Consider the following 21,459-nt stretch of genomic DNA (forward strand, 5'->3'; position numbering starts at 1 on the left):
GGAATCTAAGACTCTGTGTCCCTCCCACAACAGGGGCTGCCTTGGGGGGTCAAGAGGTCTCTTAGGGGCATGGCAGTGCATGGGTGCCCTGCAGTGCTTGGTACCAGTGGACAGGCTAGCCCTGGGGTAAGGAGTGGCCTCGCGTGGATCAACCTGATGGCAGGTGCTGGGGACACTCCTGAGGCCTAAAGGACTCAGGTAAGGCACCAGGGAAGGCCCAAGGGTCTGAAGAAGGAATTCCAGCACCTGTGGATGGCAAGGAGGTGGTATGTCTAAAGGTTTAGCAAGAACTTTTTTTAAAAAAATATTTTTTAGTTGTAAAACGGATCTTTTATTTTATTTATTTATTTTTATGTGGTGCTGAGGATCAAACCCAGGGCCTCACACCTGCCAGGTAAGTGCTCTACGACTGAGCCACAACTCCAGACCCTAGCAAGAAATGTTTGACAAACAAAAGCTGAGCACCTGTCGGCTGTGTGGTCCAGGGCAAGCTGCTTGCCCTCTCTGAGCTTCGATTTTCTTCCCTGCAAAATTGGAATAATACTGTATGTACATTCTAGGGGGTTTATTGAGAATTAAATGAGCCAATATACCGAAAGCACTAGGCATATATCAAGTAGATTATGGTTATTATTGATGGTTATTATTGTCATAATAATTTCTCCACTCAAAGTCCAAGCAGACCGTTTGTATTGAAAGGATTGAGCAGCAAAAAGGTCACACCAAGTCCAGGCTTTGGGAGACGGGGCAGAAGCTGCACCCAATGAATGGAGGCCTGAAAGATGCGCCAGCCAATCAGAAGGCTGGACGGGTGCTAGAGCCCGAATACCCTAAGTCCCTCCCACCTCCGGTCAGGATTGGTAGAGGGCTTGAGGGGGTGGGGCTAGTAGAGCGGCTGCCCAGAGCCGCCGGGACTTCTGTTCCTGCAGTTTCCGTCACTCGGGTCGCGGTCGCCGTGGGGTGGCGCCTGTGTGATCCTGGCTCCGCGGGGTCCCCAGGGGAGCAGGAGCCCGCAGCCTAGCTGGGACTCGGGGCGGGAGCAGGGAAAATCCGGATGCAGGCGGTGCACACTCACACACTCAGGCCCGAATAAGTGACCAGTGGAGTTGGAAGCGGTCAGAGGAGGAGAGAGGGCTGGCCTGGACCCGCCCTGGGGGAGGAGGCGAGGCCTGGAGGAGGTCTGGGAGGTTCTGGGCTGGGACCAGAGGGCACTGGGGAGCCACGGCAGGTTTTTGAACCGCGGAGTGACTGGTTCTAACGGGGAGATGGAGGGTGAGCCCCGCTGGCGAGCTATTGAGAGGGGGCAGGCAGGGAGAATCCAGGGTCAGTTAGGACGTTGGAGGAGGACCCAGGCATCCCTCCCAGGGGTAGAGGGAGGTTACCGTCCCCTGAGGCCTGGCGGGGACATGTTGCCTTTGGACATCTCGGGTCATCCAGGGCAAGTCTGCCCTTGAAGCCCAGCTTTAGACCGTCCCTTCAGCCCTCTGGTCCCCAATTTCACCCTCTAAACAGAGTGTGGCACCATCTCTCTCCAAGGAGGAGCCCAAGGACTCATGAGGAGGAAGTGTCCCATCCCTGAGTGGCCTTCCAGTCACCCCCACGTAGAAGTTTCTGCTTCCAAGGGCCCCCCATCCCTCCATCCAGCCATCTGCCATCCATCCATTGTTCATCCATCCATTCAGCCAGCATGGCTGAGCCCCTACTGTGTGCAGGGGCTAGGACCCAGAGTTAACTAGACTGCGTCCCTTGATCCTGAAGAGTTTATTTACTCATTCATTCAGTAAAAGAGTGTGGGGGGGTAGGAGGCGGTGTTGGGGGTGCAGTGAGTGTTGCTGGGGGCAGGGGGGTGGCCCTGAGCAGGTGGGGTTCAGCCCATGGGTCACGCCTCCGGATCAGGGAAGAGCAGGAACCCGGAGAAGATGCTGTTGGCGCCCTCGATGCCCAGCAGCGAGTTCTTGTCGGTGGCCTGCAGGAAGACCACCTCCCCCTGCTCCAGCTTGAGGACCACGCCGCCCGTGGTGACCTGGAAGGTGTTGAGGGCGTAGTCGCAGAAGGTCACCACCTTCTTCACGCTGTCCCGGCCCCGGACGAGGTTGACGCACAGGCTCCCTCGCGAGCTGGCGTGGTAGGTGAAGTAGTAGAGGCCGGGCACCCTGCAGGTGAACTTGCCGCTGCGCGGCTCGTAGTTGTTGTTCACGTTGGTGATGACGCTGTCGAAGCGGATGGCCTGGTCCCGCCTCAGGACGTTGTTGAGGGTCCGCATGGCAGAGAAGGCGATCTTCTGTGTGGCCTTGTAGTCTCCTGACTCACCTTTGGGACCCGGCAATCCAGGGGACCCCGGGGCACCCTTCGGGCCGACAGGACCCTTGGGGCCAACTTTTCCCGGGTTGCCCGGAATCCCCGGGTCTCCCTTCTCTCCAAACTCACCATGGTCCCCTGCCAGCCCGGGAAGCCCTGGAAGGACAGAGACAGAGACACGAGTGCGCCCAAGGAAGGAGCTTGCACTGGGACCCGTGACCGGGGGCATCAGGAGAGGAGTGGCACCCCCTGAGGACAGGGCTGGCCCTGCCTCTGCCCCAGCTCCCCCAGGTCCCTTGTCAGCCTCAAGCCTAGAGCAGGGCGACTGAGCTCCTGGCCCATGTGCTCCTGTCCCCCACCCAGCCACGGCAGACATCCTTAATCCATCACAGCTGCCCTCGCGCTGCCCCGATCGGGAACTCTGGGATCCTCACTCCACACTCTGGCAGCCACCACCCCTTGCTCCGCGTGACACAAGATAAAGGCCATTTTCCAGCAGAGCAGCAGAGGACGGTGCCTGCGAAGGTGGGGTCAGCAGACAGACAGCTGTGCTTCTCATGTGACACGAGCCACTGTTGGTTGTGTCACCTGGACACAGCGAGTCCCATTTATTGGAACTCAGCTTCCCCATCTGGAGAATGGGGACAAGGCTGTTTGGTGGATCTGTGAGGTGACGTGGGGTGGCAGGAGGGTGAGCCGGCACTGAGGCTGCGGCAGACCCCAGGGGAGGTGAGGAAGGAGCCGCGGCAGACAGGGGCTTCATGGGGGCAGTCCCATTGGTGCCCCGTGACAACTGGAGGAAAGTGTCACTGTCCCTGCTTCACAGGTGAGGCACGAGCAAGGCACAGAGGTGGAGCCCTGTGCTCTGGGGAGAAGGGGAGCCAGGACCGCATGGCGGCGGTGCTCTCTGCCTGGGCGGGGTGGGAAGAGCCGCGGCCCTGGCGGAGCCTCGGCACCACGGGGCACCTCTCTGGAGATCAGTTTTCCTGTCTGTAAAATGGGGCCCAGGATTCCCTCCTGGCAAAGGTACTGGGTTTGTGCTTTTGCATTTTCTAAGGTGACTTGGGAGGCAGGAGATGGGGCCTCGGCCCGACACACCAGTGTGCCCCCCGAGCCCACAGTACCTTTCTCGCCCTTTGTCCCCAGGGTCCCAGGCTGGCCGTCAGAGCCAGGGATGCCAGGGATACCAGGGATGCCAGGGATGGCCGGGGGCCCAGTGCAGCTCTGGGCCCAGCAGACACGGAGCAGCAGTGGCAGCAGCACCAAGGCACCGCCCCGCGGGAACGTCATCCCTGTCTCAGCCCCCTGCGGAGAGAAGACGGGGTCACAGCCGGGCACTCCTGCCGCCCACTCATGGATCCTCCTCTTCCTGTGTCCACCTGTCTGTTTATCCATCTGTCCACCCACCCACCCATCCACCCATCCATTCATCTATCCTCCACTCATCCACCCATCCATCCATTCACCCACTCATCCTCCACCCCTCCCTCCCTCCATCCTCCATCCATCCTCCACCCATTCATCCATCCACCCATCTACCCACCCATCCATCCACCCATTCATCTACTCATTCACCCACCCATCCATCCTCTACCCCTCCCTGCATCCATCCTCCATCCATTCATCCTTCCTCTACCCATCCATCCTCTATCCACCCACCCACCCATCCATTCATCTTTCCTCCACCCATCCACCCATCCACCCACCTATTCATTCACCCATTTACCCACCCACTCACCCATCCATCCATTCACCTACCCACCCATCTATCCTCCCATCCACCCACCCACCCATTCACTCATCCATCCATCCTCTACCCATCCACCCATCCATCTGTCCACCCACCCACTCATCTTCCATCTCTCCCTCCATCCCTCCTCCGTCTCTCCCTCTATCCATCCTCCACCCACACACCCATCCACCCGCCCACCCGCCCACCCACGTGCTCAGTGGTGTGCTGTCCTGTCCCCTTTCCCCAGCCCTAGGTTTAGAGTTAGAGGGTGGACAGGAGGATGTGGCCCCTGCCCCAGGGTCCTGTGCCCTGAGGGGGCAGGATAAGTGGGTCATCCTACAGTTGAACATAGCCATCAAAGTCTGCAACTGGTGCTCTGGCGGAAAGGGAGGGGACGGAGAGGGGACACGCCTGGGAGGGTGGGTATCTGGCTCTGTGAGGTGTCGTCCCTCAGGATGGCCCTTTCCACAGAGGAAAAGTGTTGTTTAGGCTGAGACCTGAGGGTCCTGAAAGGGCTGGGGCGAGAGTGACCGAAGGAGGGAATGGTGGGGGGAAGGCCCCTGGGAGAGGCTGAGGAGAGGGGACCCAGGTGGCAGGAAGGACCCGCAGGGTGGGGGCTGAGGGTCTCCTTCATTAGAGAGCAGGTGCTGTTGACGGGCGGGCACTCGCATCCTCAGGAGACCGGTGCTCGGTGGAAACTACTTTCTGTACCCAAGAGGACCCTGATGTTCAGAGAGGCTGAGCCAGGGCTCAGGGTCACCCAGTAAGGAGCAGAGCCAGCAACCCGCCCACCAGGCCACGCCTGCTGCCAACATCCTGGGGCTCCTCGGGGAGCTGCGGGAGCTGGGGAGGAGGCTGGGGGCTGTCCCAGAGATCAGCAGAGCCAGCGCGGCCCAGGGCTTTAGCTCTCAGGACAGACGGAAGGGGCCCTGGTCCAGCGGGTGCCCCCTTGTTCTGTTCCTTTTGAATACAGGCAGCGTTCACATCACACTAGCCGGCTAACGTGGACAGTTGGCCTTTTTTGCATTCACGGCGGTGTGCAGCCACCTTGGCCATCTAGTTCCACTTGTTATCTTCCTTCATATTGAAACTGTGCTCCCCTCCCCCAACTGGCCCTGACGACCCTGAAGCTGCCCCGCCTGTGTCTCTTGGAAGTGGGATCACAGGATACTGGCCTCTCGGGTCTGACTGTTTGCACTGGAGGTTCGTCCGTGTTGTGGCGTGTATCAGGGCTTGGTTCCCTTTTATGGGCAGAATAATATTCCACCGTGTGGATGGACCACCATCAGCTCCTCCTCTCATGGATATCTGGAAGCTGCCACCTCTTGGCTATTATGAACAATGCTGCCACCATCGTTCCTCACAAAGATTTGAGGACCTGCTTTTTTTAGGGGGGCACTGGGGACTGAACCCAGGGGTGCTCAACCAGTGAGCCACATCCCCAGCCTTTCTGACATTTTATTAGAGACAGGGTCTCGCTGGGTGTTATAGGACCTCACCAGGTTGCTGAGGCCGGCTCTGAACTCATGATCCTCTTGCCTCAGCCTCCCACGCCTCTGGGGTGCTTTCAGTTCTGGGTGCTGAGCTGGGCGTGGGTGGCCAGCCTGGTGACGACTGGGCTTAGCTTTTTGAGGAACCTTCACGGGTTCTTACATCTCTGCGGTGGCGACTCTGTGCAGGGCTCTAATGCACCGTTTCCATGTCAGGCGGCTCATTTCCCAGCACCTGCCCCGTCCACCTTCCCCAGGTTGGAGTCCTCCCCGCCCCTCAGCCCTTGGGGGGAGCCTTCTCCTCCAGGAAGCCCTCCCTCACTGCCCTCAGCCCACAGGGGCCGGGACAGCAGAGCAGCCCTGCCAGCCTCCCGGGCAGCCACAGGACCACGGGTGGCAGGAACCGGGGGCTCGGGGCTCCCGTTGGACTTGCTGCTTCGGCGTGTCCACTGAGCCCCAGCACCCAGAGGAGCCCAGGAAGCTGCGTCTCAGGAGTGAAGAGCCAGGGACGACGGGGCCGGGCTGCGCTGGCCTGTGCCCACCCTGGGTGTGGCAGGCGGAGGCCGCGGGGGCACGAGATCCTGCTGGCGTTTGGCTCTCGGGCCTGAGACTCAGCCTGGGCCTCCAGAAAATCACTTCTTCCCACCTCAGTTCACCCTTCCATCTCCTCCCAGCCCCAACAGTTCCTCCCCACAGCTTGGAGTCAGGAACTTGAATTTGAGCTCCCCCTCTGCTGTGTGACCCTGGGCAGTGCTTTAACCTCTCTGAGCCTCTTTGGCAAGGTTGATTTCTGGATTGGACTTGATAGCACCCAGAAGAGAGAAGGTCTTGGGAAGCTCCCGGCCTCTCCCTGTTACTGAGCTCACTGTAAGGAACAGCGAATCCCAGCTCCCACCGGTCAAGGGATTTCCTGGAGAGTCCAGCTGAGAGACCCACCAACGGGGGCAGGAAGCTGGGAGAAGCAGGGTCTGGGAAGTCAGAGCTGGACCTAGAGGGGACCCGGTTCTCGTCCCGCCTCTGCTCCGCTGCTGTGCTTGCAGCCAAGGTGGCCACCCAGCTGACCCCCTGTAGGGCTTGCTGCACCCCGAAGGGCTCTGTTCTCCCTGGAGGGTGTCTCGGGCTGAGAGAGGTTAGGTGACTGGCCCGGGGTGACCAGCACGTGAGAGGGCTGCCACAGACTCCCGGCTCACCCCAGAGAGCCCCAGGCCGCCTTGGGCCCTGCCTCGGCACCGTCAGGCCCGGGTGGCTCCGAGGCCACGCTGCCCCTCCCCCGGGTGCTGGTCTGTGCTCACCTGGGGACCTGGGGTCCTGGATGCCGCGGGGCCGGGCAGCAGTGGGGCCAGGAGTGGAGCCCGCTGCTCTCCGTCCGAAGCAGAAGTTCCATTCCCAGAGGCGGAAGGGCTTCCCCTTGCTGTCCCCTCCCAGGGCCGGGCAGGCGGCCCCCCTCTGTCCCCACCGCCCCCAACCCGCTGCCTTGGGCAGTTTCAGGTCCCATTTCTGCCCCCCGGGGGCGGGGGGGTGACTGTAAACCCATGGCCAGTGGCCAGTGGATTTCGCCGACTCAGCGGCCCGGGGAGCACAGGCTGTCCGAGAGTGACCGCGAGTGACCGCAGCGGGCGGCCACCTGCCTGGCCTCTGAGCTCATGGGCTTCCGAGGGGCCCCACGGTCACCCCAGGGGAAAGCCTGGTGCCAACAGGTCTGTGTTCTGGCCCCGCGGTGCCCACTCCAGGCGACAGCCCAGCGGAGCACCACCTCCACCACTCTGTGGTGGGACCGTCATCAGCCCGCCCTGGGGTCTCCCGGCCACCAGGGTGACGGCCACCAGGGTGACGGCCACCAGGGTGACGGCCACCAGGGTGACGGCCACCAGGGTGACGGGTGAAGGAGGAGGGCTCGCCCCGGCCCCTTCCCATTCTCCGAGAACAGTCGGATAAACCCACTCCCGACTTCTCAATGCCCCCCACCCCGAGCCCGACTCGGAGCCGGTGACCGCGATGGCCACAGGCAGGTGCCCTGGTGGACCCTAAAGTGGACCCAGGCTCGAGAGGCCTCGGCTACCTGTCCCCCACGTTTCACTTGCAGGGAGACGGGGTCCCCAGGGGGAGGCGTCACTTGAACCGTCCCCTCCTCTCTCTGAGCCGGCCACGGTCCCCATGGAGCCATGTTAAACATCAAGTGACACAAGGCTTTTTGTTCCTGCGAGAAATGTCACCAAAAAAGCAGTGACAGCCGGACCCCACGCCCCACATAGGAGGGATGAAGGCCTTGGCCAGGCACCGGGACGCCAGCCGCCTCAGTGTGCCACGAGGCACCCTGCTCAGGGACAGTGACCTGGCAAGCGCCGGAGCTGGGGCCCCGTGACATCTGCGCTTGGAGAATCCAGGGGCGCCCAGAGGCACTTGAGCCTGGTGGTCGATGGCCCCGGGAAACGTGGGATTGGACTTGGGTGGCAACAGCAGGGCCGGCGTCGGGTGCTCCGGGGTTCGAGTCCCAGCTGGGCCTCTTCTGACCGCGTGGCTCAGGCGCATGGCCCCAGCCCAGTGTCCTCCTCTCCACGCTGCGGGCCTGGGTGTCGCGCTCCGGGGGCTGTTGGTGGGAGCGGGGAGGAGACCCCACAAGCCCAGGAGGCCCGGGAAGCTCATGTGGAGGAGGGACGCAGTTCACGGAGTCCTGGGGAGGCCTGGGCGTGGGTCGGGGCTGAGGCTCCCTGGACGTGACCCCTGAGGGCAGCTGGTCTCTGCCCATCGAGTGGCTGCGCCACACCCTGTTAAGGGGGGACCCGGCCAAGAGCAGAGTAAGGAGCCTCAGCCCCTCAGCCCCCTGGTCGGAAAGCTGGGGGTGCAGCCTGGGGCACCCCGCTTCCTGCCGAGCCCTCCCACCTCTTGCCCAACGTGCCAAGGCCCCTGCCCGCCACCAACGTGGTGGACGTGTGGGAGCCTTCCGCCGCCCATCTCTCCGTTCCAAGAGGGGACAGGAGGCAGTTACGGGGACCCGAGGCCACACGGCCTCACCTCCCAGCACCGGACTCTGCTCTGACACTGGCCATGTGACGGTCATTGTTTTAAACAAAAGAGGAGTGACAAGAACCATGTGTCTCCACCAGCATCACGGGGTGAACCGCTAAGTGGGACACTGTGAACGTTGGCTGGTGACCCAGGCTGGCCCTGCCCAGGCACCCAGGCCCCTCAGGGGTCCCTTCCTTCTCTGTCCCTTCTCCCACCCCCCAGGTCCAGGCACCGAGCCTCACGCGTTGCTGCAGCCTCTGTGCCAGGCCGGAACTGAGGGCTGCCCCCGGGTCACGGGAGGCAGACGAGTGACTTAGCGCACAGTCCCTGGACCAGGTGGTGGCATTCACCGACCGCCCGCCACTCACCACGGCTCCATCTTCCTGAAACCCCCAGGAGGCTGCGAGGGTCCGCGTACCCGGCTTGGATTGCAGCAAGTCCCAGGTGGGTCTTATTTGCTGGCGGACAGGGGACCTGGTCTCTGAAGGGTCCTGAGTTTGTGGTCCAAGTCTGCAGAGGGTGCTGTGGGGACGTGGGGACCTGGGAGGCCTTCCTGGAGGAGGTGACCTGGGGGAGGCATCCTGTCCATGTGGATGGGTCATGTGGGCGAGGGCTGGGGCTCTACAGGCGGAGGACAGCAGGGCCAAGGTGTGGGCGTGTGGAACGGGCTGTCAGAACCGGGGGCCCAGGTGGACACAGGGGGCTGCACAACTCACTCTCACTGCCCCTCAGTGATGCCGCTGTGCGGTCCGTGGGCGAGACCCCAGCCAGGTTCCCCTGGGCCTGGTCACCTCACGGCTCGCTGGGCTCAAGGCCCGGACCTGAGGGCTGCCCAGGGAAGCCCGACTTCTGACCTTTCTGCAGCGTCCCTGACCCGGGCAGCTGAGCCCAGCAACCCACCTCCAAAACCTGGTGGCAGCGGGCAGCAGTGTCTTTAGGTGACCTCTTGGGGGGCGTCCACGTGCTGACGCTCCTGCGCAGGCCTAGCTGGCAGGACCCCCGTGGCTCCCTCATCCCTCTGCATGGACGCAGGCTGCTGCCCGCCTCGTGTGCGCACTGCGAGCCCCAACTCCTCCCGCACTGAGCGCTGCCCCTGGGGGACCTCTGGTGGCCTGTGACCACACTTGAACACCCCCCTCCCCCAGGCCAGATGGTGCTGAGGGTCACAGCTTGGGCTGAGCACCCCCCGGACACCCCATGGCCAGAGCCTGCGGGCAGCTGCGGCAGATGCAAAGCGGAGTCAGCCAAGTTCATGGCGTCGCCGAGAGGGACGGGGGCCACGCCAACGTAGGGGTCTAATTATTTATTCATATATTCCCCCCCTTCTTCCAAGACCTGAACAAATAAAAATGAATGACAGTCCCAGGAGGTACTGGTTCAGGACAAGCAGTGGCCCCCAAGAGGAGCTCGGGGGGGGGGGGGGGGGACAGGAGGGTGGGGCGGGGAGTCAGGGTGGGCTTCCTGGAGGAGGAGTCCATCAGGCGGAGCAGGGAGCCGGGAGCCGCGGCGCTGGGCGGCGGCTAGTCGGGGAAGAGCAGGAAGCCCGAGAACACGCTGTCGGAGCCCTCGGTGCCCACCAGGCCGTTGTAGTCGTTGACGGCCAGCCACACCTCCTCGCCCACCTGCAGGTGCAGCAGCACGCCGCCCGAGCTGACCTGCTTGCTGTTGGACATGTGGTCGCAGAAGGTGGTCACCTTGACGCCGCTGCGGTAGAGCACCACGCACAGGTTGGCCGTGTGCGACGTGTGGTAGACGAAGTAGTAGAGCCCGGGCACCTTGCAGGTGAACTTGCCCGTGCCCGTGTCATAGTCCCCCTGCGGGTTGGTGACCACCGTGTTGAACCTGACCAGGCCGTTGGCTGCCGGGTACTGGGAGGTCTGCCGGGTGACCGTGAACACCGACTGGTGCTTCTGCTTGTACCTGCCCTCCTCCCCGGGCTCCCCGGGAGGCCCACTGGGGCCGCGGTCCCCCGGCGCCCCAGGGGCTCCCATGGGGCCGTTCTTCCCGGGGTAGCCGGCTGGGCCCGGCTCGCCCTTCTGGCCCTTGGGTCCTCGGGTGCCAGGGATGGCTGGGATTCCTGGGGAGAGAGCAGGTGGGTAGGACGTGGGGGTCAGGGCAGGGGGACCCTGGGGTGTCCTGCCCAGATGGATGTCCACTGGAAGTGGGCCCTGGCCTGGGGTAGGGAGATGGGCCTCAGTTTCCTCATCTGTGATGGAGAGGGTCGGACTCAGTGGACCCAGGAGGTGTCCAGCCCTACCGGACGCCAGGGACCCTGACAGCAGGCGCAGCAGGTGGCCACGGACACCCTGTGGGGCCTGCAGGGAGCTTTCCAAGTTTAAATCACAGCAGCAAACAGGGCAAATCTGGAGCTCACCTGAAAGTCTACGCCCCTGGTCTGTCTTTTTCTTTCTTTCTTTTCTTTTCTTTTTTTTTTTTTTTTTTGGTACCAGGGATTAAACCCAAGGGCACTTGACCACTGAGCCACATCCCCAGCCCTTTTTTGTATTTTATTAGACACAGGGTCTCCCTGAGTTTCTTAAGGCCTCACTTTGCTGAAGCTGGCTTTGAACTCTCGATCCTCCTGCCTCAGCCTCCCTAGCGGCTGGGAGGACAGGGGTGCACCACTGTGTCCGGCTCCTAGTTTTGACAAAAAATCAGAAGACCAGCGAGAGGCAGCTTCCAGGCCTTTACCTAATTTTGTGGGTATGCTATATCTTCAACCTTGTCTTTGGAAATCAGAGTAGGGACGGAGGCCCCATGCACCCTCCGCCTGGCTTTCCCCGGCGGCACGTGCTGCACAGTGAAGGGGACGTCAGACCCGGGAGGTCGGCATCAGGACCCGGGCTGCAGCTCGGGTGCTCAGCCCCGTGCGTGTGTGGTTCTAGTACAGCTGGGGCGGGTGCAGGTTTCTGTACCCACTGTCCTTCCTGCTGAGGGGCACATCTGTCACTTTGCGTGACTTTTCTTAAGAGGGACCTGGACTTTCACCAGCTGCAGAGTTCTCACCCCTGAGCCTGACCCCGGGCGGTGGGCACAGGCAAGTCCGGGTGGAGTGACAGAAGCTTCTCCAGTCACCCGAGCCGCTCAGCCCACCTCAGCCCTGGGGACACCTGGCCTGGCTCAGTTCCCTCGAGGTGCAGAGGAGGAGACCGTGGCCAAGACCTTCCCACTTTTAAGGTCCATCTCTATAGTTTCCTCCTTCCAGAAGCCCTCCACGGTCACCCCTGCTGGCCATCACGGTTCTTTTCCCCTCTGCTTTCCACAGGGCTACATGTCTGTAACTCTATGGCGTGTGGACCTTTTAGGTCCCAGGGTCAGGAGAGTGGGGCCAGGACCCACCAGATGGGGCTCAGGCTGTGTGACACTGGGCAGGTGACCTCCCCTCTCTGAGCCTGTTTGCTCAGTTGAGATAAGAGCAAAAGGGAACAGAGCCCAGAGAGGTTGGCAGAATGGAGCCAGGGAGCATAGCTTGAAAGATGCTGGGTGCAGTGTCAGACATGGTGGACACAAGTGTCCAGCAGAACCGGGTCGTGGGGAAGCCAGTGGTGCTGGGCAGGGCTGGCTCCCAGCCAAGCATCCATTGGGCAGGGACAGGAAGCAGCAGTGGAGAGGGGCTCAAAAGCCAGGGAGGAGCAGTGGTTAAGGGTGTGGATAGGATTCTGCTGTGTGACTCGGGGTGAGTGGATCAATCTCTCTGAACCCCAGCTCTGACATTTGCAAAATGGGAGTAGATCACATTTTCAAGGGGTTTTGGCCCAGTTTCCTCGCCTGCAGGACAGAGCTAACAATTCTAACCTTGGGAAAGGCAAAGGGCTCTTTCCACCAGCCCCCTCCGCCTTTCTGCTCATCCAGGATGGAGCTCTGCCCAGCCCCTGGCTTCACCTGAGCCGGACATGCTCAGCTCCCCGCAGGGCGTCCCCCTGCACGGGGCCCAAGGCCAGCGCCCACCCCGTCCTCCGCCCCTTCTCTGAAGGGCTGTGCCTGAGTCTCCAGCAGAGGAGGCTGCCGTCCCGGTCCCCCTCCCTCTCCGACCCTCCAGCACCCGGGGAGGGTGGCCACCACAGTCCCCCAAGACAATGCCCCCCGTGGCCTCCGCCTGGACACCCCCACCCACGTGACCCTCAGCCCCAGGTGAGGGGACGCCCACCCCTCCCTGTTGTGCAGGTGGTCACCTGAGGCGCCCAAGGCTGGGGCTGCGGGTGTGCCCACGGAGGGCAGCGGTGCCCCTGGGCTTGGACCGGGCAGCAGGTGCTTGGCACCTCCCCAGCGTGGGCCCCCTTCCTGGGTGTCACCCGCGGGGTCGGCAGTGGGGGGCTGTGACAGTAGTGGGCAGCTAGGGGGTTTCCAAGGCCGTTGGACATGGCCTCTGAGCGCCTGCCACCTGCAGGGACAGGGGCTCCCTCCCTACTGTGGGATGAGGACAGTGGGGAGTCAGTGAGGGGACGAGCCCAGCCCCAGGTGGCCCTGGGGACCAGCAGACTCACCGGGCTCGCCCTTGGGGCCCTGCAGCCCGTCATGTCCGTCCTTCCCAGGGGCCCCCGGCAGGCCTGGCATCCCCGGGATCCCGTAGCAGCTGGGGCTGGACTGTCCCCGCAGTGGCCGCGCCAGCAGGAGCAGCAGCAGGCAGAGTCCCAGGAGGCCCCTGCAGCCGGGGCCGGCGTCCATCCTGGGGAGGGAGCGGGTGGGGAGGGTGGAGTGGCCCCGGGCCCCTGCCCGTCCCACCCTCTGGTGCACAGCCCACTCCCTTCAAGGAGGGACCCCGATGGGGGGTGGGAGCTGGGCCTCTGCTGAAGCCAGGCCTGGGCTCAGCAGGGTGGACCTCCTGTCCCCCCAGCCCAGCCGTCCAGGAGAGTCGCCCTCGCCCTCACCTGTGCGCCTGGGGCCGGGAGGCTTCTGGCCTGGTCACACAGTGTCCTCAGCTCTGCTTCCCTCTCCCAGACCGGAGGACACCGCGTCAGAGTGGACAGAGCAGGATCGCCCAGGGCAGAGCTGGGCTCCCCTCCCCCGTCGCTCCCCTCCCCCCACCGCTCCCCGTCCCACATCCCCTTTCTTGTCATTTTCCCTGACTTGACACTTTCTCGTGTCCAGCCAGGCTGACCACAGTGACCCCCACCCCCGTCCGCCTACACCTGGTCATGAGGTCTGAAATGGGGAAGTGAATGACGTGCCCAGGGCACAGCTGTCCCTGGGGTCAGGTTGGCCCACCCAGTGTCCCGTCCCCTCTGTGGCCTGCGAGGTGCCTGAGGCTTAGCTGATTGGCATCACCGAGGGGGAGTTACTGTCCCCTCACCGACGAGGACACTGAGGCCCAGGGAGGCCGATGCCCGGCCCCTCGTCCACCCCGAGTGTTCTCTGGGCTCAGCGCCCAGCCTCTGCTCGGCCACCACCAGACGTGCAGTCCGACATGCGCTTGTCAGGTGCGGGCCTTGCTCTAGAAACATCCATGGCCCCCGGGGTCACTGCGCTTGGGGGTGGACACCCAGGAGGAGCCAGCAGTGCTGAGTGCCCGGCCCTGGCTCCGGTCAGCGGTGTGGCTTCCCTGCCGGCCCTGCACTGCCCGGAGGCCTTCGTGCACCCCACCTCCCCTGGCTCCTGGGGACCCAGGTTTTGAGTCCCCTGGACCCCGCTTCCCACTGCCTCCTGCCTGCCTCTGGCCAGGGGCCTGCGTGGGTGGGGTCCAGGGCGGCCAGGCAGCCCTTCGCTCTGGGGTGCAGGTCGAGGGCGGCAGAGGGTCCAGTCACTGCCCTCTCCTGCCGCCCACCCCAGAATGAGGACTTGCAGCGGCTCCACGCAGGCCGCGGTGAGGACGTGGTCGGGGACAGCAGGAGTTCAGCGTCCTCCCTCAGGGCCTCGGGCTCCACCTGGACCTCTGTCCTGGGCCCAGGCCACCAAGCCTGGACAGAGGTGAAGCACTTGGCCCCGGGAGCCCCCTGCGGGTGGAGGTCTGGGAGGGGCATAGTGGTGGGCCCTGCCCTGGGGTGGGGGACAACCCAGCCCCCCAGGGCCCTGGGCTGCAGCTGCTGTCCCCGCCTCCGTGGCGCCCAGGTCCCCTTTGTCCAGCAGGTGGCAGCCTCGGCCCGCGCTCGGCCCGCTCCTGCCCCACCCGCCGGCCTGGGCGGAGGCCGTGACAGGAGTTTGGCACTTTGGGGTCCGGCAGGCGGGCTGTACCTAGGCCCCGCTCTGCCCAGGAGTGACCGTAAGCACCGCCACTGGGCTCAGGTCCAGGCCTCTTCTGTGGGGGTTCCACGCACCCCTGGCGTAAGATGCCCAGGGCGGGGTGGGCACCGCAGAGCGGCCTCCCCCAGCCTGTGGGCAGCGACCTATGCAGGGTCCTGAGCGGGGGACCACTGGCGGCAGTGAGGGACGGGGGACACTCCGGGCTCTCTGAGGACAGCTGTGTGGAATCGCGTGTCGGGGGTCAGGGTGGAGAGCTCGGGGGCTGCCCCCGCCCTGTGCGTGATGGGGCCGGAGGGTGATGTGGGTGTCGCTGAGTCTGGGCCACGCGTGCTGGGGGTGCGCGCTGTGTGCGCGAGTCAGAAAATGCATCTTGGGTGGTTCACGAAGGTTCCTGGGAGGTCGAGGCGGGAGCTAAGTGGTGGGAGAGATGTGCCCCCCCGAGTGCGCACGGGTGTGAAGTCACAAGTGTGGGTGTCTCCCCGGGTGTGCGAGGGTGTGCGCTGGACCCACGTTTCCTTGGGGAGTGGGTGGCTTTCTGTGGGACCCTGGGGAAGCACATGAGCATCCAGGGTCCTCCAGGTCCCCAGCCCGGGCAGGTGCCCAGAAGCCCAGGCTGCTACCTGCTGGGAGGGGACCAGGGCCAGACTCAGGAGTCCTAGCCTGGGGGGGACCGCTGGGCGTCCTGGGACTAGCTGTCTCCCTTCTCTGATTCCTGCCCCAGCCAGGGGTGGCAGAGCACTGTGTGAGTTGTCCAGCCCGGCTGTAGGGTCGGGAGGCTGTAGGGTCAGGAGGGTGTAGGGTCTGGGGAGGCTGTAGGGTCTGGGAGGCTGTAGGGTCTAGGGAGGCTGTAGGGTCTTGGAGGCTGTAGGGTCTGGGGAGGCTGTAGGGTCTGGGGAGGCTGTAGGGTCTTGGAGGCTGTAGGGTCTGGGAGGCTGTAGGATGTAGGAGTGGGGAGGCTGTAGGGTCTAGGGAGGCTGTAGGGTCTTGGAGGCTGTAGGAGTGGGGAGGCTATAGGGTCTGGGAGGCTGTAGGGTCTGGGGAGGCTGTAGGGTCTGGGAGGCTGTAGGATGTAGGAGTGGGGAGGCTGTAGGGCCGGGAGGGTGTAGAGTCTGGGAGGCTGTAGGGTCTGGGGAGGCTGTAGGGTCTGGGAGGCTGTAGGGTCTGGGGAGGCTGTAGGGTCTGGGGAGGCTGTAGGGTCTGGGAGGCTGTAGGATGTAGGAGTGGGGAGGCTGTAGGGCCGGGAGGGTGTAGGGTCTGGGAGGCTGTAGGGTCTGGGGAGGCTGTAGGGTCTGGGGAGGCTGTAGGGTCTTGGAGGCTGTAGGAGTGGGGAGGCTATAGGGTCTGGGAGGCTGTAGGGTCTGGGGAGGCTGTAGGGTCTGGGAGGCTGTAGGATGTAGGAGTGGGGAGGCTGTAGGGCCGGGAGGGTGTAGAGTCTGGGAGGCTGTAGGGTCTGGGGAGGCTGTAGGGTCTGGGAGGCTGTAGGGTCTGGGGAGGCTGTAGGGTCTGGGGAGGCTGTAGGGTTTGGGAGGCTGTAGGATGTAGGAGTGGGGAGGCTGTAGGGCCGGGAGGGTGTAGAGTCTGGGAGGCTGTAGGGTCTGGGGAGGCTGTAGGGTCTGGGAGGCTGTAGGGTCTGGGGAGGCTGTAGGGTCTGGGAGGCTGTAGGGTCTGGGGAGGCTGTAGGGTCTGGGGAGGCTGTAGGGTTTGGGAGGCTGTAGGATGTAGGAGTGGGGAGGCTGTAGGGCCGGGAGGGTGTAGGGTCTGGGAGGCTGTAGGGTCTGGGGAGGCTGTAGGGTCTGGGAGGCTGTAGAGTCTGGGGAGGCTGTAGGGTCTGGGGAGGCTGTAGGGTCTGGGAGGCTGTAGGATGTAGGAGTGGGGAGGCTGTAGGGCCGGGAGGGTGTAGGGTCTGGGAGGCTGGCCAGGGAGCCAGGTGCCCCTGGGCTTGGGTGGCAGTGGGACTCGGGCTCAATTCCAGCCCCTCCCTTAGATCCCGCCCTGGGGCTCCAAGCCCTTCCCAGAGCCCATTTCATCGCCTGTAAAGTAGGGTCGTGACTCGCACCTGGAGCCTGACCCACAAGGTGGCACAACAGCTCTGCAGCCCTGACGGGAATGTTCATTGAGAGACTAGAGGTGACTCACCCGGGCGCTGGCTGCAGGCCTGCAGCAGGTCACGTCCTCTCCCACCCTTTGAGGTAGTGCCATCATCATCCCCACCTTACAGACGGGACACTGAGGTGCAGGAGTCACCCAGCCTGCGGACCACCCGGCAGGGGTGAGCGTTGGCACCGTGATTGGAGCCCGGCTGGGGCGGCTCCTGGGGCCCGCTAAACACAGCGGGAAACGAGGGACAGGCGGCCACCTCCCCAGTGCCCGGAGCGGCGACTGGACCTCAAGCCCCGCAGACAGACTCAGATATTTATTCCAGGAAGGTGCAAAGAGCGGCCCGGGGGGGACGGTGGCCAAGAGCAGCCCCTCGACGGCGGAGCAGGACACAGGGAGGGCCGGGAGGGCGCGGCGCCGGGCGGCTCAGGGGGACGGGAAGATGAGGAAGCCGCTGAAGATGCTGTCGGCCTCGGGGCCCTGGTAGATGCGGCCCTTGGCGGGGTCCTTCTCGATCCAGACCTGGTCGCCGCGGTCCAGGTGCAGCACCGTGCCCCCCGACACCACCTGGAACAGCCCCTTCCCGTTGGTGTCGCAGAAGCCCAGGGTGCGCCGTGCCTGGCCGCGGGAGGAGGACACGATGGTCAGGCAGATGTCCCACTTGGAGACCACCTGGAAGGTGAAGTAGTAGTAGCCGGGCACGGCGCACAGGAACTGGCCCGAGTGGCTCTGGTAGGGGCTCTCCTGGTTGGTGATGACCGTGTCGAAGATGACCACGTTGCCGCCCACTGGCGGGTTCCGCCTGATGGCCGAGAAGGCCGGCCGCGGCTGGTCCTTGATGTTTCCTGGGTTACCCTTGATGCCCTTCTGTCCTGGCAGGCCACGGTCCCCAGGGAGGCCGCTGGGCCCTGGGTAGCCCATCATGCCCGGCTTTCCAGGGAGCCCGGGTTCCCCGGAGTCTCCTTTAAGGCCCCGGATGCCTGTCCTGATGCCGGGGGCCCCTGCGGGGAAGAGGAGCCCAGGGTCAGCGTCCAGGGCCTGGCCCCAGGGGAGGGCTGGAGCCCCGGGGAGCTGCGAGATGAGGCGGGAAAGCCCGCACCTTCAAGGCAATCCCCGAGGGCTGTGTGACCTTGGGCTAGTGTCTCCATCCCCCTGAGCCTCCGCTGCTTCTGTGAAATGGAGAGAAGCCCGAAGTGGCCTTGGGACAGCATGGGCTCTGGGACGGAGGACCCTCTGGCTGCTCCTGTTCCTGCCCACGTCTGTGCACCCCACACCCCTCCAGGCCACTGACCCCTTCTTCCTCAGGTTTGGGGACCTTGTGTAGATTCCTGGATACAAACTAATGCCCGAGTCTCTGCCGATCCTTCTGCTCCACCGGGGACGGACACAGCAGCAGGACGAGATGAGACTCTCCTCCCCGCTCCTGGTTCCATCCTCCCCGTTCACTGATCCCTCTCAATGTGCCAGGCAGGATTATGCCTCCATTTTACAGATGAGGAAACTGAGGCTCAGAGAGGGTCGGTGACTTGCTTGAGGTCACACAGCAAGGCAGTGGCTCCTGAGCCTGAAATCCGGGGCCTGTTCACTCTGGTATCTGAACAGTGACTGAGGTCCGTGCACTGCTTCAGAACCTTCACTTTCATGGCTCAAAGCAGCTCATTATCCAGAGGAGGAAGGTCTTGGCAGGTCTGGGATCTAAAAGCCCATATGGAAGGCTAGGCACCCGGCCCCTGGGGCAAAGTGCAAACCAGAGGGCTACATGGGGGGGCCCAAGTGGACCTCTGCTTCTCGGGGCCACCGAGCCTGCACCTGGAGGCCTGGCCACTGGCTGAGGGTCCGGAAGAAGCCGCTTACCCGGTTCCCCTCGCTCGCCCTTGAGGCCCGGCCGCCCGGGTCGGCCAGGTTTCCCCGCAGCCCCGTCCTTCCCATTGGGTGCTCGGCACACATTCTCCGTCACTGTCAAGGGCAGGGACACGGCCAGCACACAGACCACCAGCCACCGCCAAGGGGCCTCCATGGCGCCTGTGGAGACACGGCAGAGCGGGGCAGACTGGGCACCATGTGCTCACACCCCGAGGCCCACTCCACCCGTGTGCCCTCCCCCAGGGCACACCCCCGGGCCTCTGATGGCCACTGGCCGTCCAGCTCCAGGGACCCCGCCGACGCACAGGCCAGCGAGCAGCCCAGGCCCACGCCCCCGCCCCACGCAGGATCGATCCCACTGAACAAATATTTATCCACCTCCTGCTCCTTGTTCAACCAACACTCTCGCCCAGATGGGAGCTGCGCCCGGGCAGCCGCGGACACATCTGCTCCCTGCTCCTCTGAGCGTCCACCGGGAGGGGCTGCGCCACCCCCTGCTCCGGCCCGGGGCCTCGGGGCTCGGCACTCACCCATTCTGGGTCCTGGACATGTCCCCTCCCAGAACCCGGGCAGCATCCCTGCCTCCCTCCTCAGGTGCCCGGCCCAGCCCGCTGCCCGGTCCCCGAACCTCCCAGTCCCCTCCCTCTCCAGGTCCAGCCTCACCTGCCTCCGGCTGTCAACGCCAACTGGACGCTCCTGCCCTTGGCCCAGGGACCCCGGGGACACCCGGAGGGGTGTTGCCCTCTGGGGCGAGTTTCACATCCCTCCCCACTTCCCCTTCCCCTCAGCCTCAGACAGGGAGATTTTGAGCCGACCTCAGCAGGACTGGGACATGGGACAGCTGGACCCAGCCACTGTCACATGGGACAGCTGTGGAGGGGGCGGGAGAGCTGGCCGGTGCCCAGGAGGAGGGGTGGAGGGGACGGGGGGCTGTGGGGCACAGAGGGAGAGACCATCAGGGCGGAGCAGGCTGTCTTCCCGTCAGCACTTGCTGGCCTCGTGCTGCCCAGAGCCGGGGACATGCAGAGAAGAAAGAGCAGGGCTGGGGGGGACCAGGGGGGACTGGGGGGACCAGGTCCGGACTTCCCCTTCCTGGCTGCGTGTCCTCGGGAAGTTACTCAACCTCTGGGTCCTCAGTTTCCTTATCTGTAAATTGGGAACAACAGATTCTGCCTCGTCAGATTACAGTGACATACACACGTGCAAAATAACTGGCGCGTGGGGACCGTGGAACCGCCAGCTTCTACCAACATGAAAATATAAAAACAGCAATGGGGGGGGTGGGCGGGGGGCGGCTCAGTGGCAGAGCACTTGCCGGGCACACACGAGGTCCTGGCTTGGATCCCCACACCACCCCAAAACCCAAACAACCAAACGAAGCAACAACAAAGCCGCACAGCAACAGAACCCGACAATCCCGCTGGGCAGAGGCCATGCCGCGGCGTTTGAATGCTCCGCTGACGGGGCGCTCACTGCCTGCCTGGACCCTGACAGCCTCCTATTGTTGACACTGATCCACACCCTCTCTCTAAGGCTCGAGATCAATGCCATCAGGCCTGGGCTGACCACACCTTCCTGCCTCCGTCCACGAGCAGGTCATAGTCTTCCGGAGAATTGGCCAGAGGAGGAGGCCAGGAGGCAGCCGGGAGGGAGAAGGAAGGTCAGGGTCGGCAGGCTTCAGGGTTCCTCTTTCACCCATGATCTCCCGTGGCCCTGACTCTACCAAGCAGAGACAGAGGGCTGCTGTGATTGAAGGTGGGGCCATGAGGCCTGCCTGCCGCCCCCTCGCCCCCAGGACGCAGGAAGTTAGAATCTCCCTGCTCAGCCTCACTGTGTGGCCCTGGGCAAGCTGCACCCTCCCCTAGAACCCAGTCTCCTTCTCTGTGAAATAGGGATGACAGCCAGACTCCTCGGTGGGCTTCTGAGGGATTATATGAATTTATGAGGAAGTCTCTACTACCACTACTGTGAACCATAGCTGTGTGATCTTGGGCAGGGTACCTAACCTCTCTGAGCCGCACTCTCCTTCTACCAGGAGGCAGGCAGGTGGCCCCAGATGGTCTCTAACCTCCTTTCCAGAGCCCATCTTCTTTGACTGCCTCGGGCCAGCCTTGCTTTCCAGAAAGAGGGGTCAGAAACATGAAATGTCAGAACCCAGAGGCTCAACCTGACTCCCCATTTTGCTAATGAAGAAATGAAAGGTCAGAGACAGAAAGACTTACGCAGCGTCACACAGGGAAGGACCGAGCTGGTCTGAGGGAGGGTCAGAGACTGTGAAAAACTTGCCAATGTTTAAAAATCATGAAATACACAATTCTCACATAAATGTCTATGGAGGAGGAACACAGCAAAATTTTGGCAGCTTATTAATAAAGGGACGAGCAGATGGCAAAGAGAGTTCAGTGAAGAACATTTTTAAAAAAATTACACAGATACACGTGGGGAAAGAGAGATTCGGTAAGAACAGTAATGGAGATTTCTGGAATATTCATAAAGTTGTTGAATTCAATATGAAATGGCTAATGTTCCAGGGGTGACAGAATCACGGAGTTGGAGGTGCCTTCTCTATGGGAAAGAAGTCATTTCCGTTGCTTCTAGACAAAAAGAGTCTGCAACTTGTGTTCGGCACCACGAGCAGCTGTCTCTACAGTGTGGGCCTGATCAACAGGAGAGAAGACGTCAAGCAAAGTGACAGTCCCCTGGAGGGTCGGGTCTTGTGTGGGCTCCCGGAGGCGGCGGGAACCTGACTTTGAAGGACGCGGGTCATCCATGTGCCTTACCTCCAGGCGCTGGGCC

At 63.1% G+C, this 21,459-nt stretch overlaps 2 protein-coding genes across 2 annotated transcripts; both read right to left on the bottom strand.

Moving 5' to 3' along the window:
- Positions 1–1,879: 1,879 nt before the first annotated feature.
- Positions 1,880–19,636, bottom strand: LOC143403227 (uncharacterized). The gene is made up of 7 exons (XM_076861078.2): positions 19,327–19,636; positions 18,655–18,822; positions 17,230–17,801; positions 7,246–7,544; positions 6,813–6,993; positions 3,423–3,603; positions 1,880–2,454 (listed from the first exon to the last, which is right to left on the bottom strand). Exons 2-7 carry the CDS (start codon positions 18,815–18,817, stop codon positions 1,880–1,882), a joined length of 1,971 nt encoding a protein of 656 aa, XP_076717193.2. The 5' UTR covers positions 18,818–18,822; positions 19,327–19,636.
- Positions 9,815–13,501, bottom strand: LOC143403228 (complement C1q subcomponent subunit C). Its single transcript, XM_076861079.2, has 3 exons — positions 13,395–13,501; positions 13,011–13,192; positions 9,815–10,603 (listed from the first exon to the last, which is right to left on the bottom strand). The coding sequence occupies exons 2-3, from the start codon at positions 13,189–13,191 to the stop codon at positions 10,047–10,049; spliced, it is 738 nt and encodes a 245-aa protein (XP_076717194.1). The 5' UTR covers position 13,192; positions 13,395–13,501; the 3' UTR covers positions 9,815–10,046.
- Positions 19,637–21,459: the final 1,823 nt, after the last annotated feature.

This window comes from Callospermophilus lateralis, chromosome 7 (assembly GCF_048772815.1).
Source record: "Callospermophilus lateralis isolate mCalLat2 chromosome 7, mCalLat2.hap1, whole genome shotgun sequence".
Taxonomy (NCBI): domain Eukaryota; kingdom Metazoa; phylum Chordata; class Mammalia; order Rodentia; family Sciuridae; genus Callospermophilus; species Callospermophilus lateralis.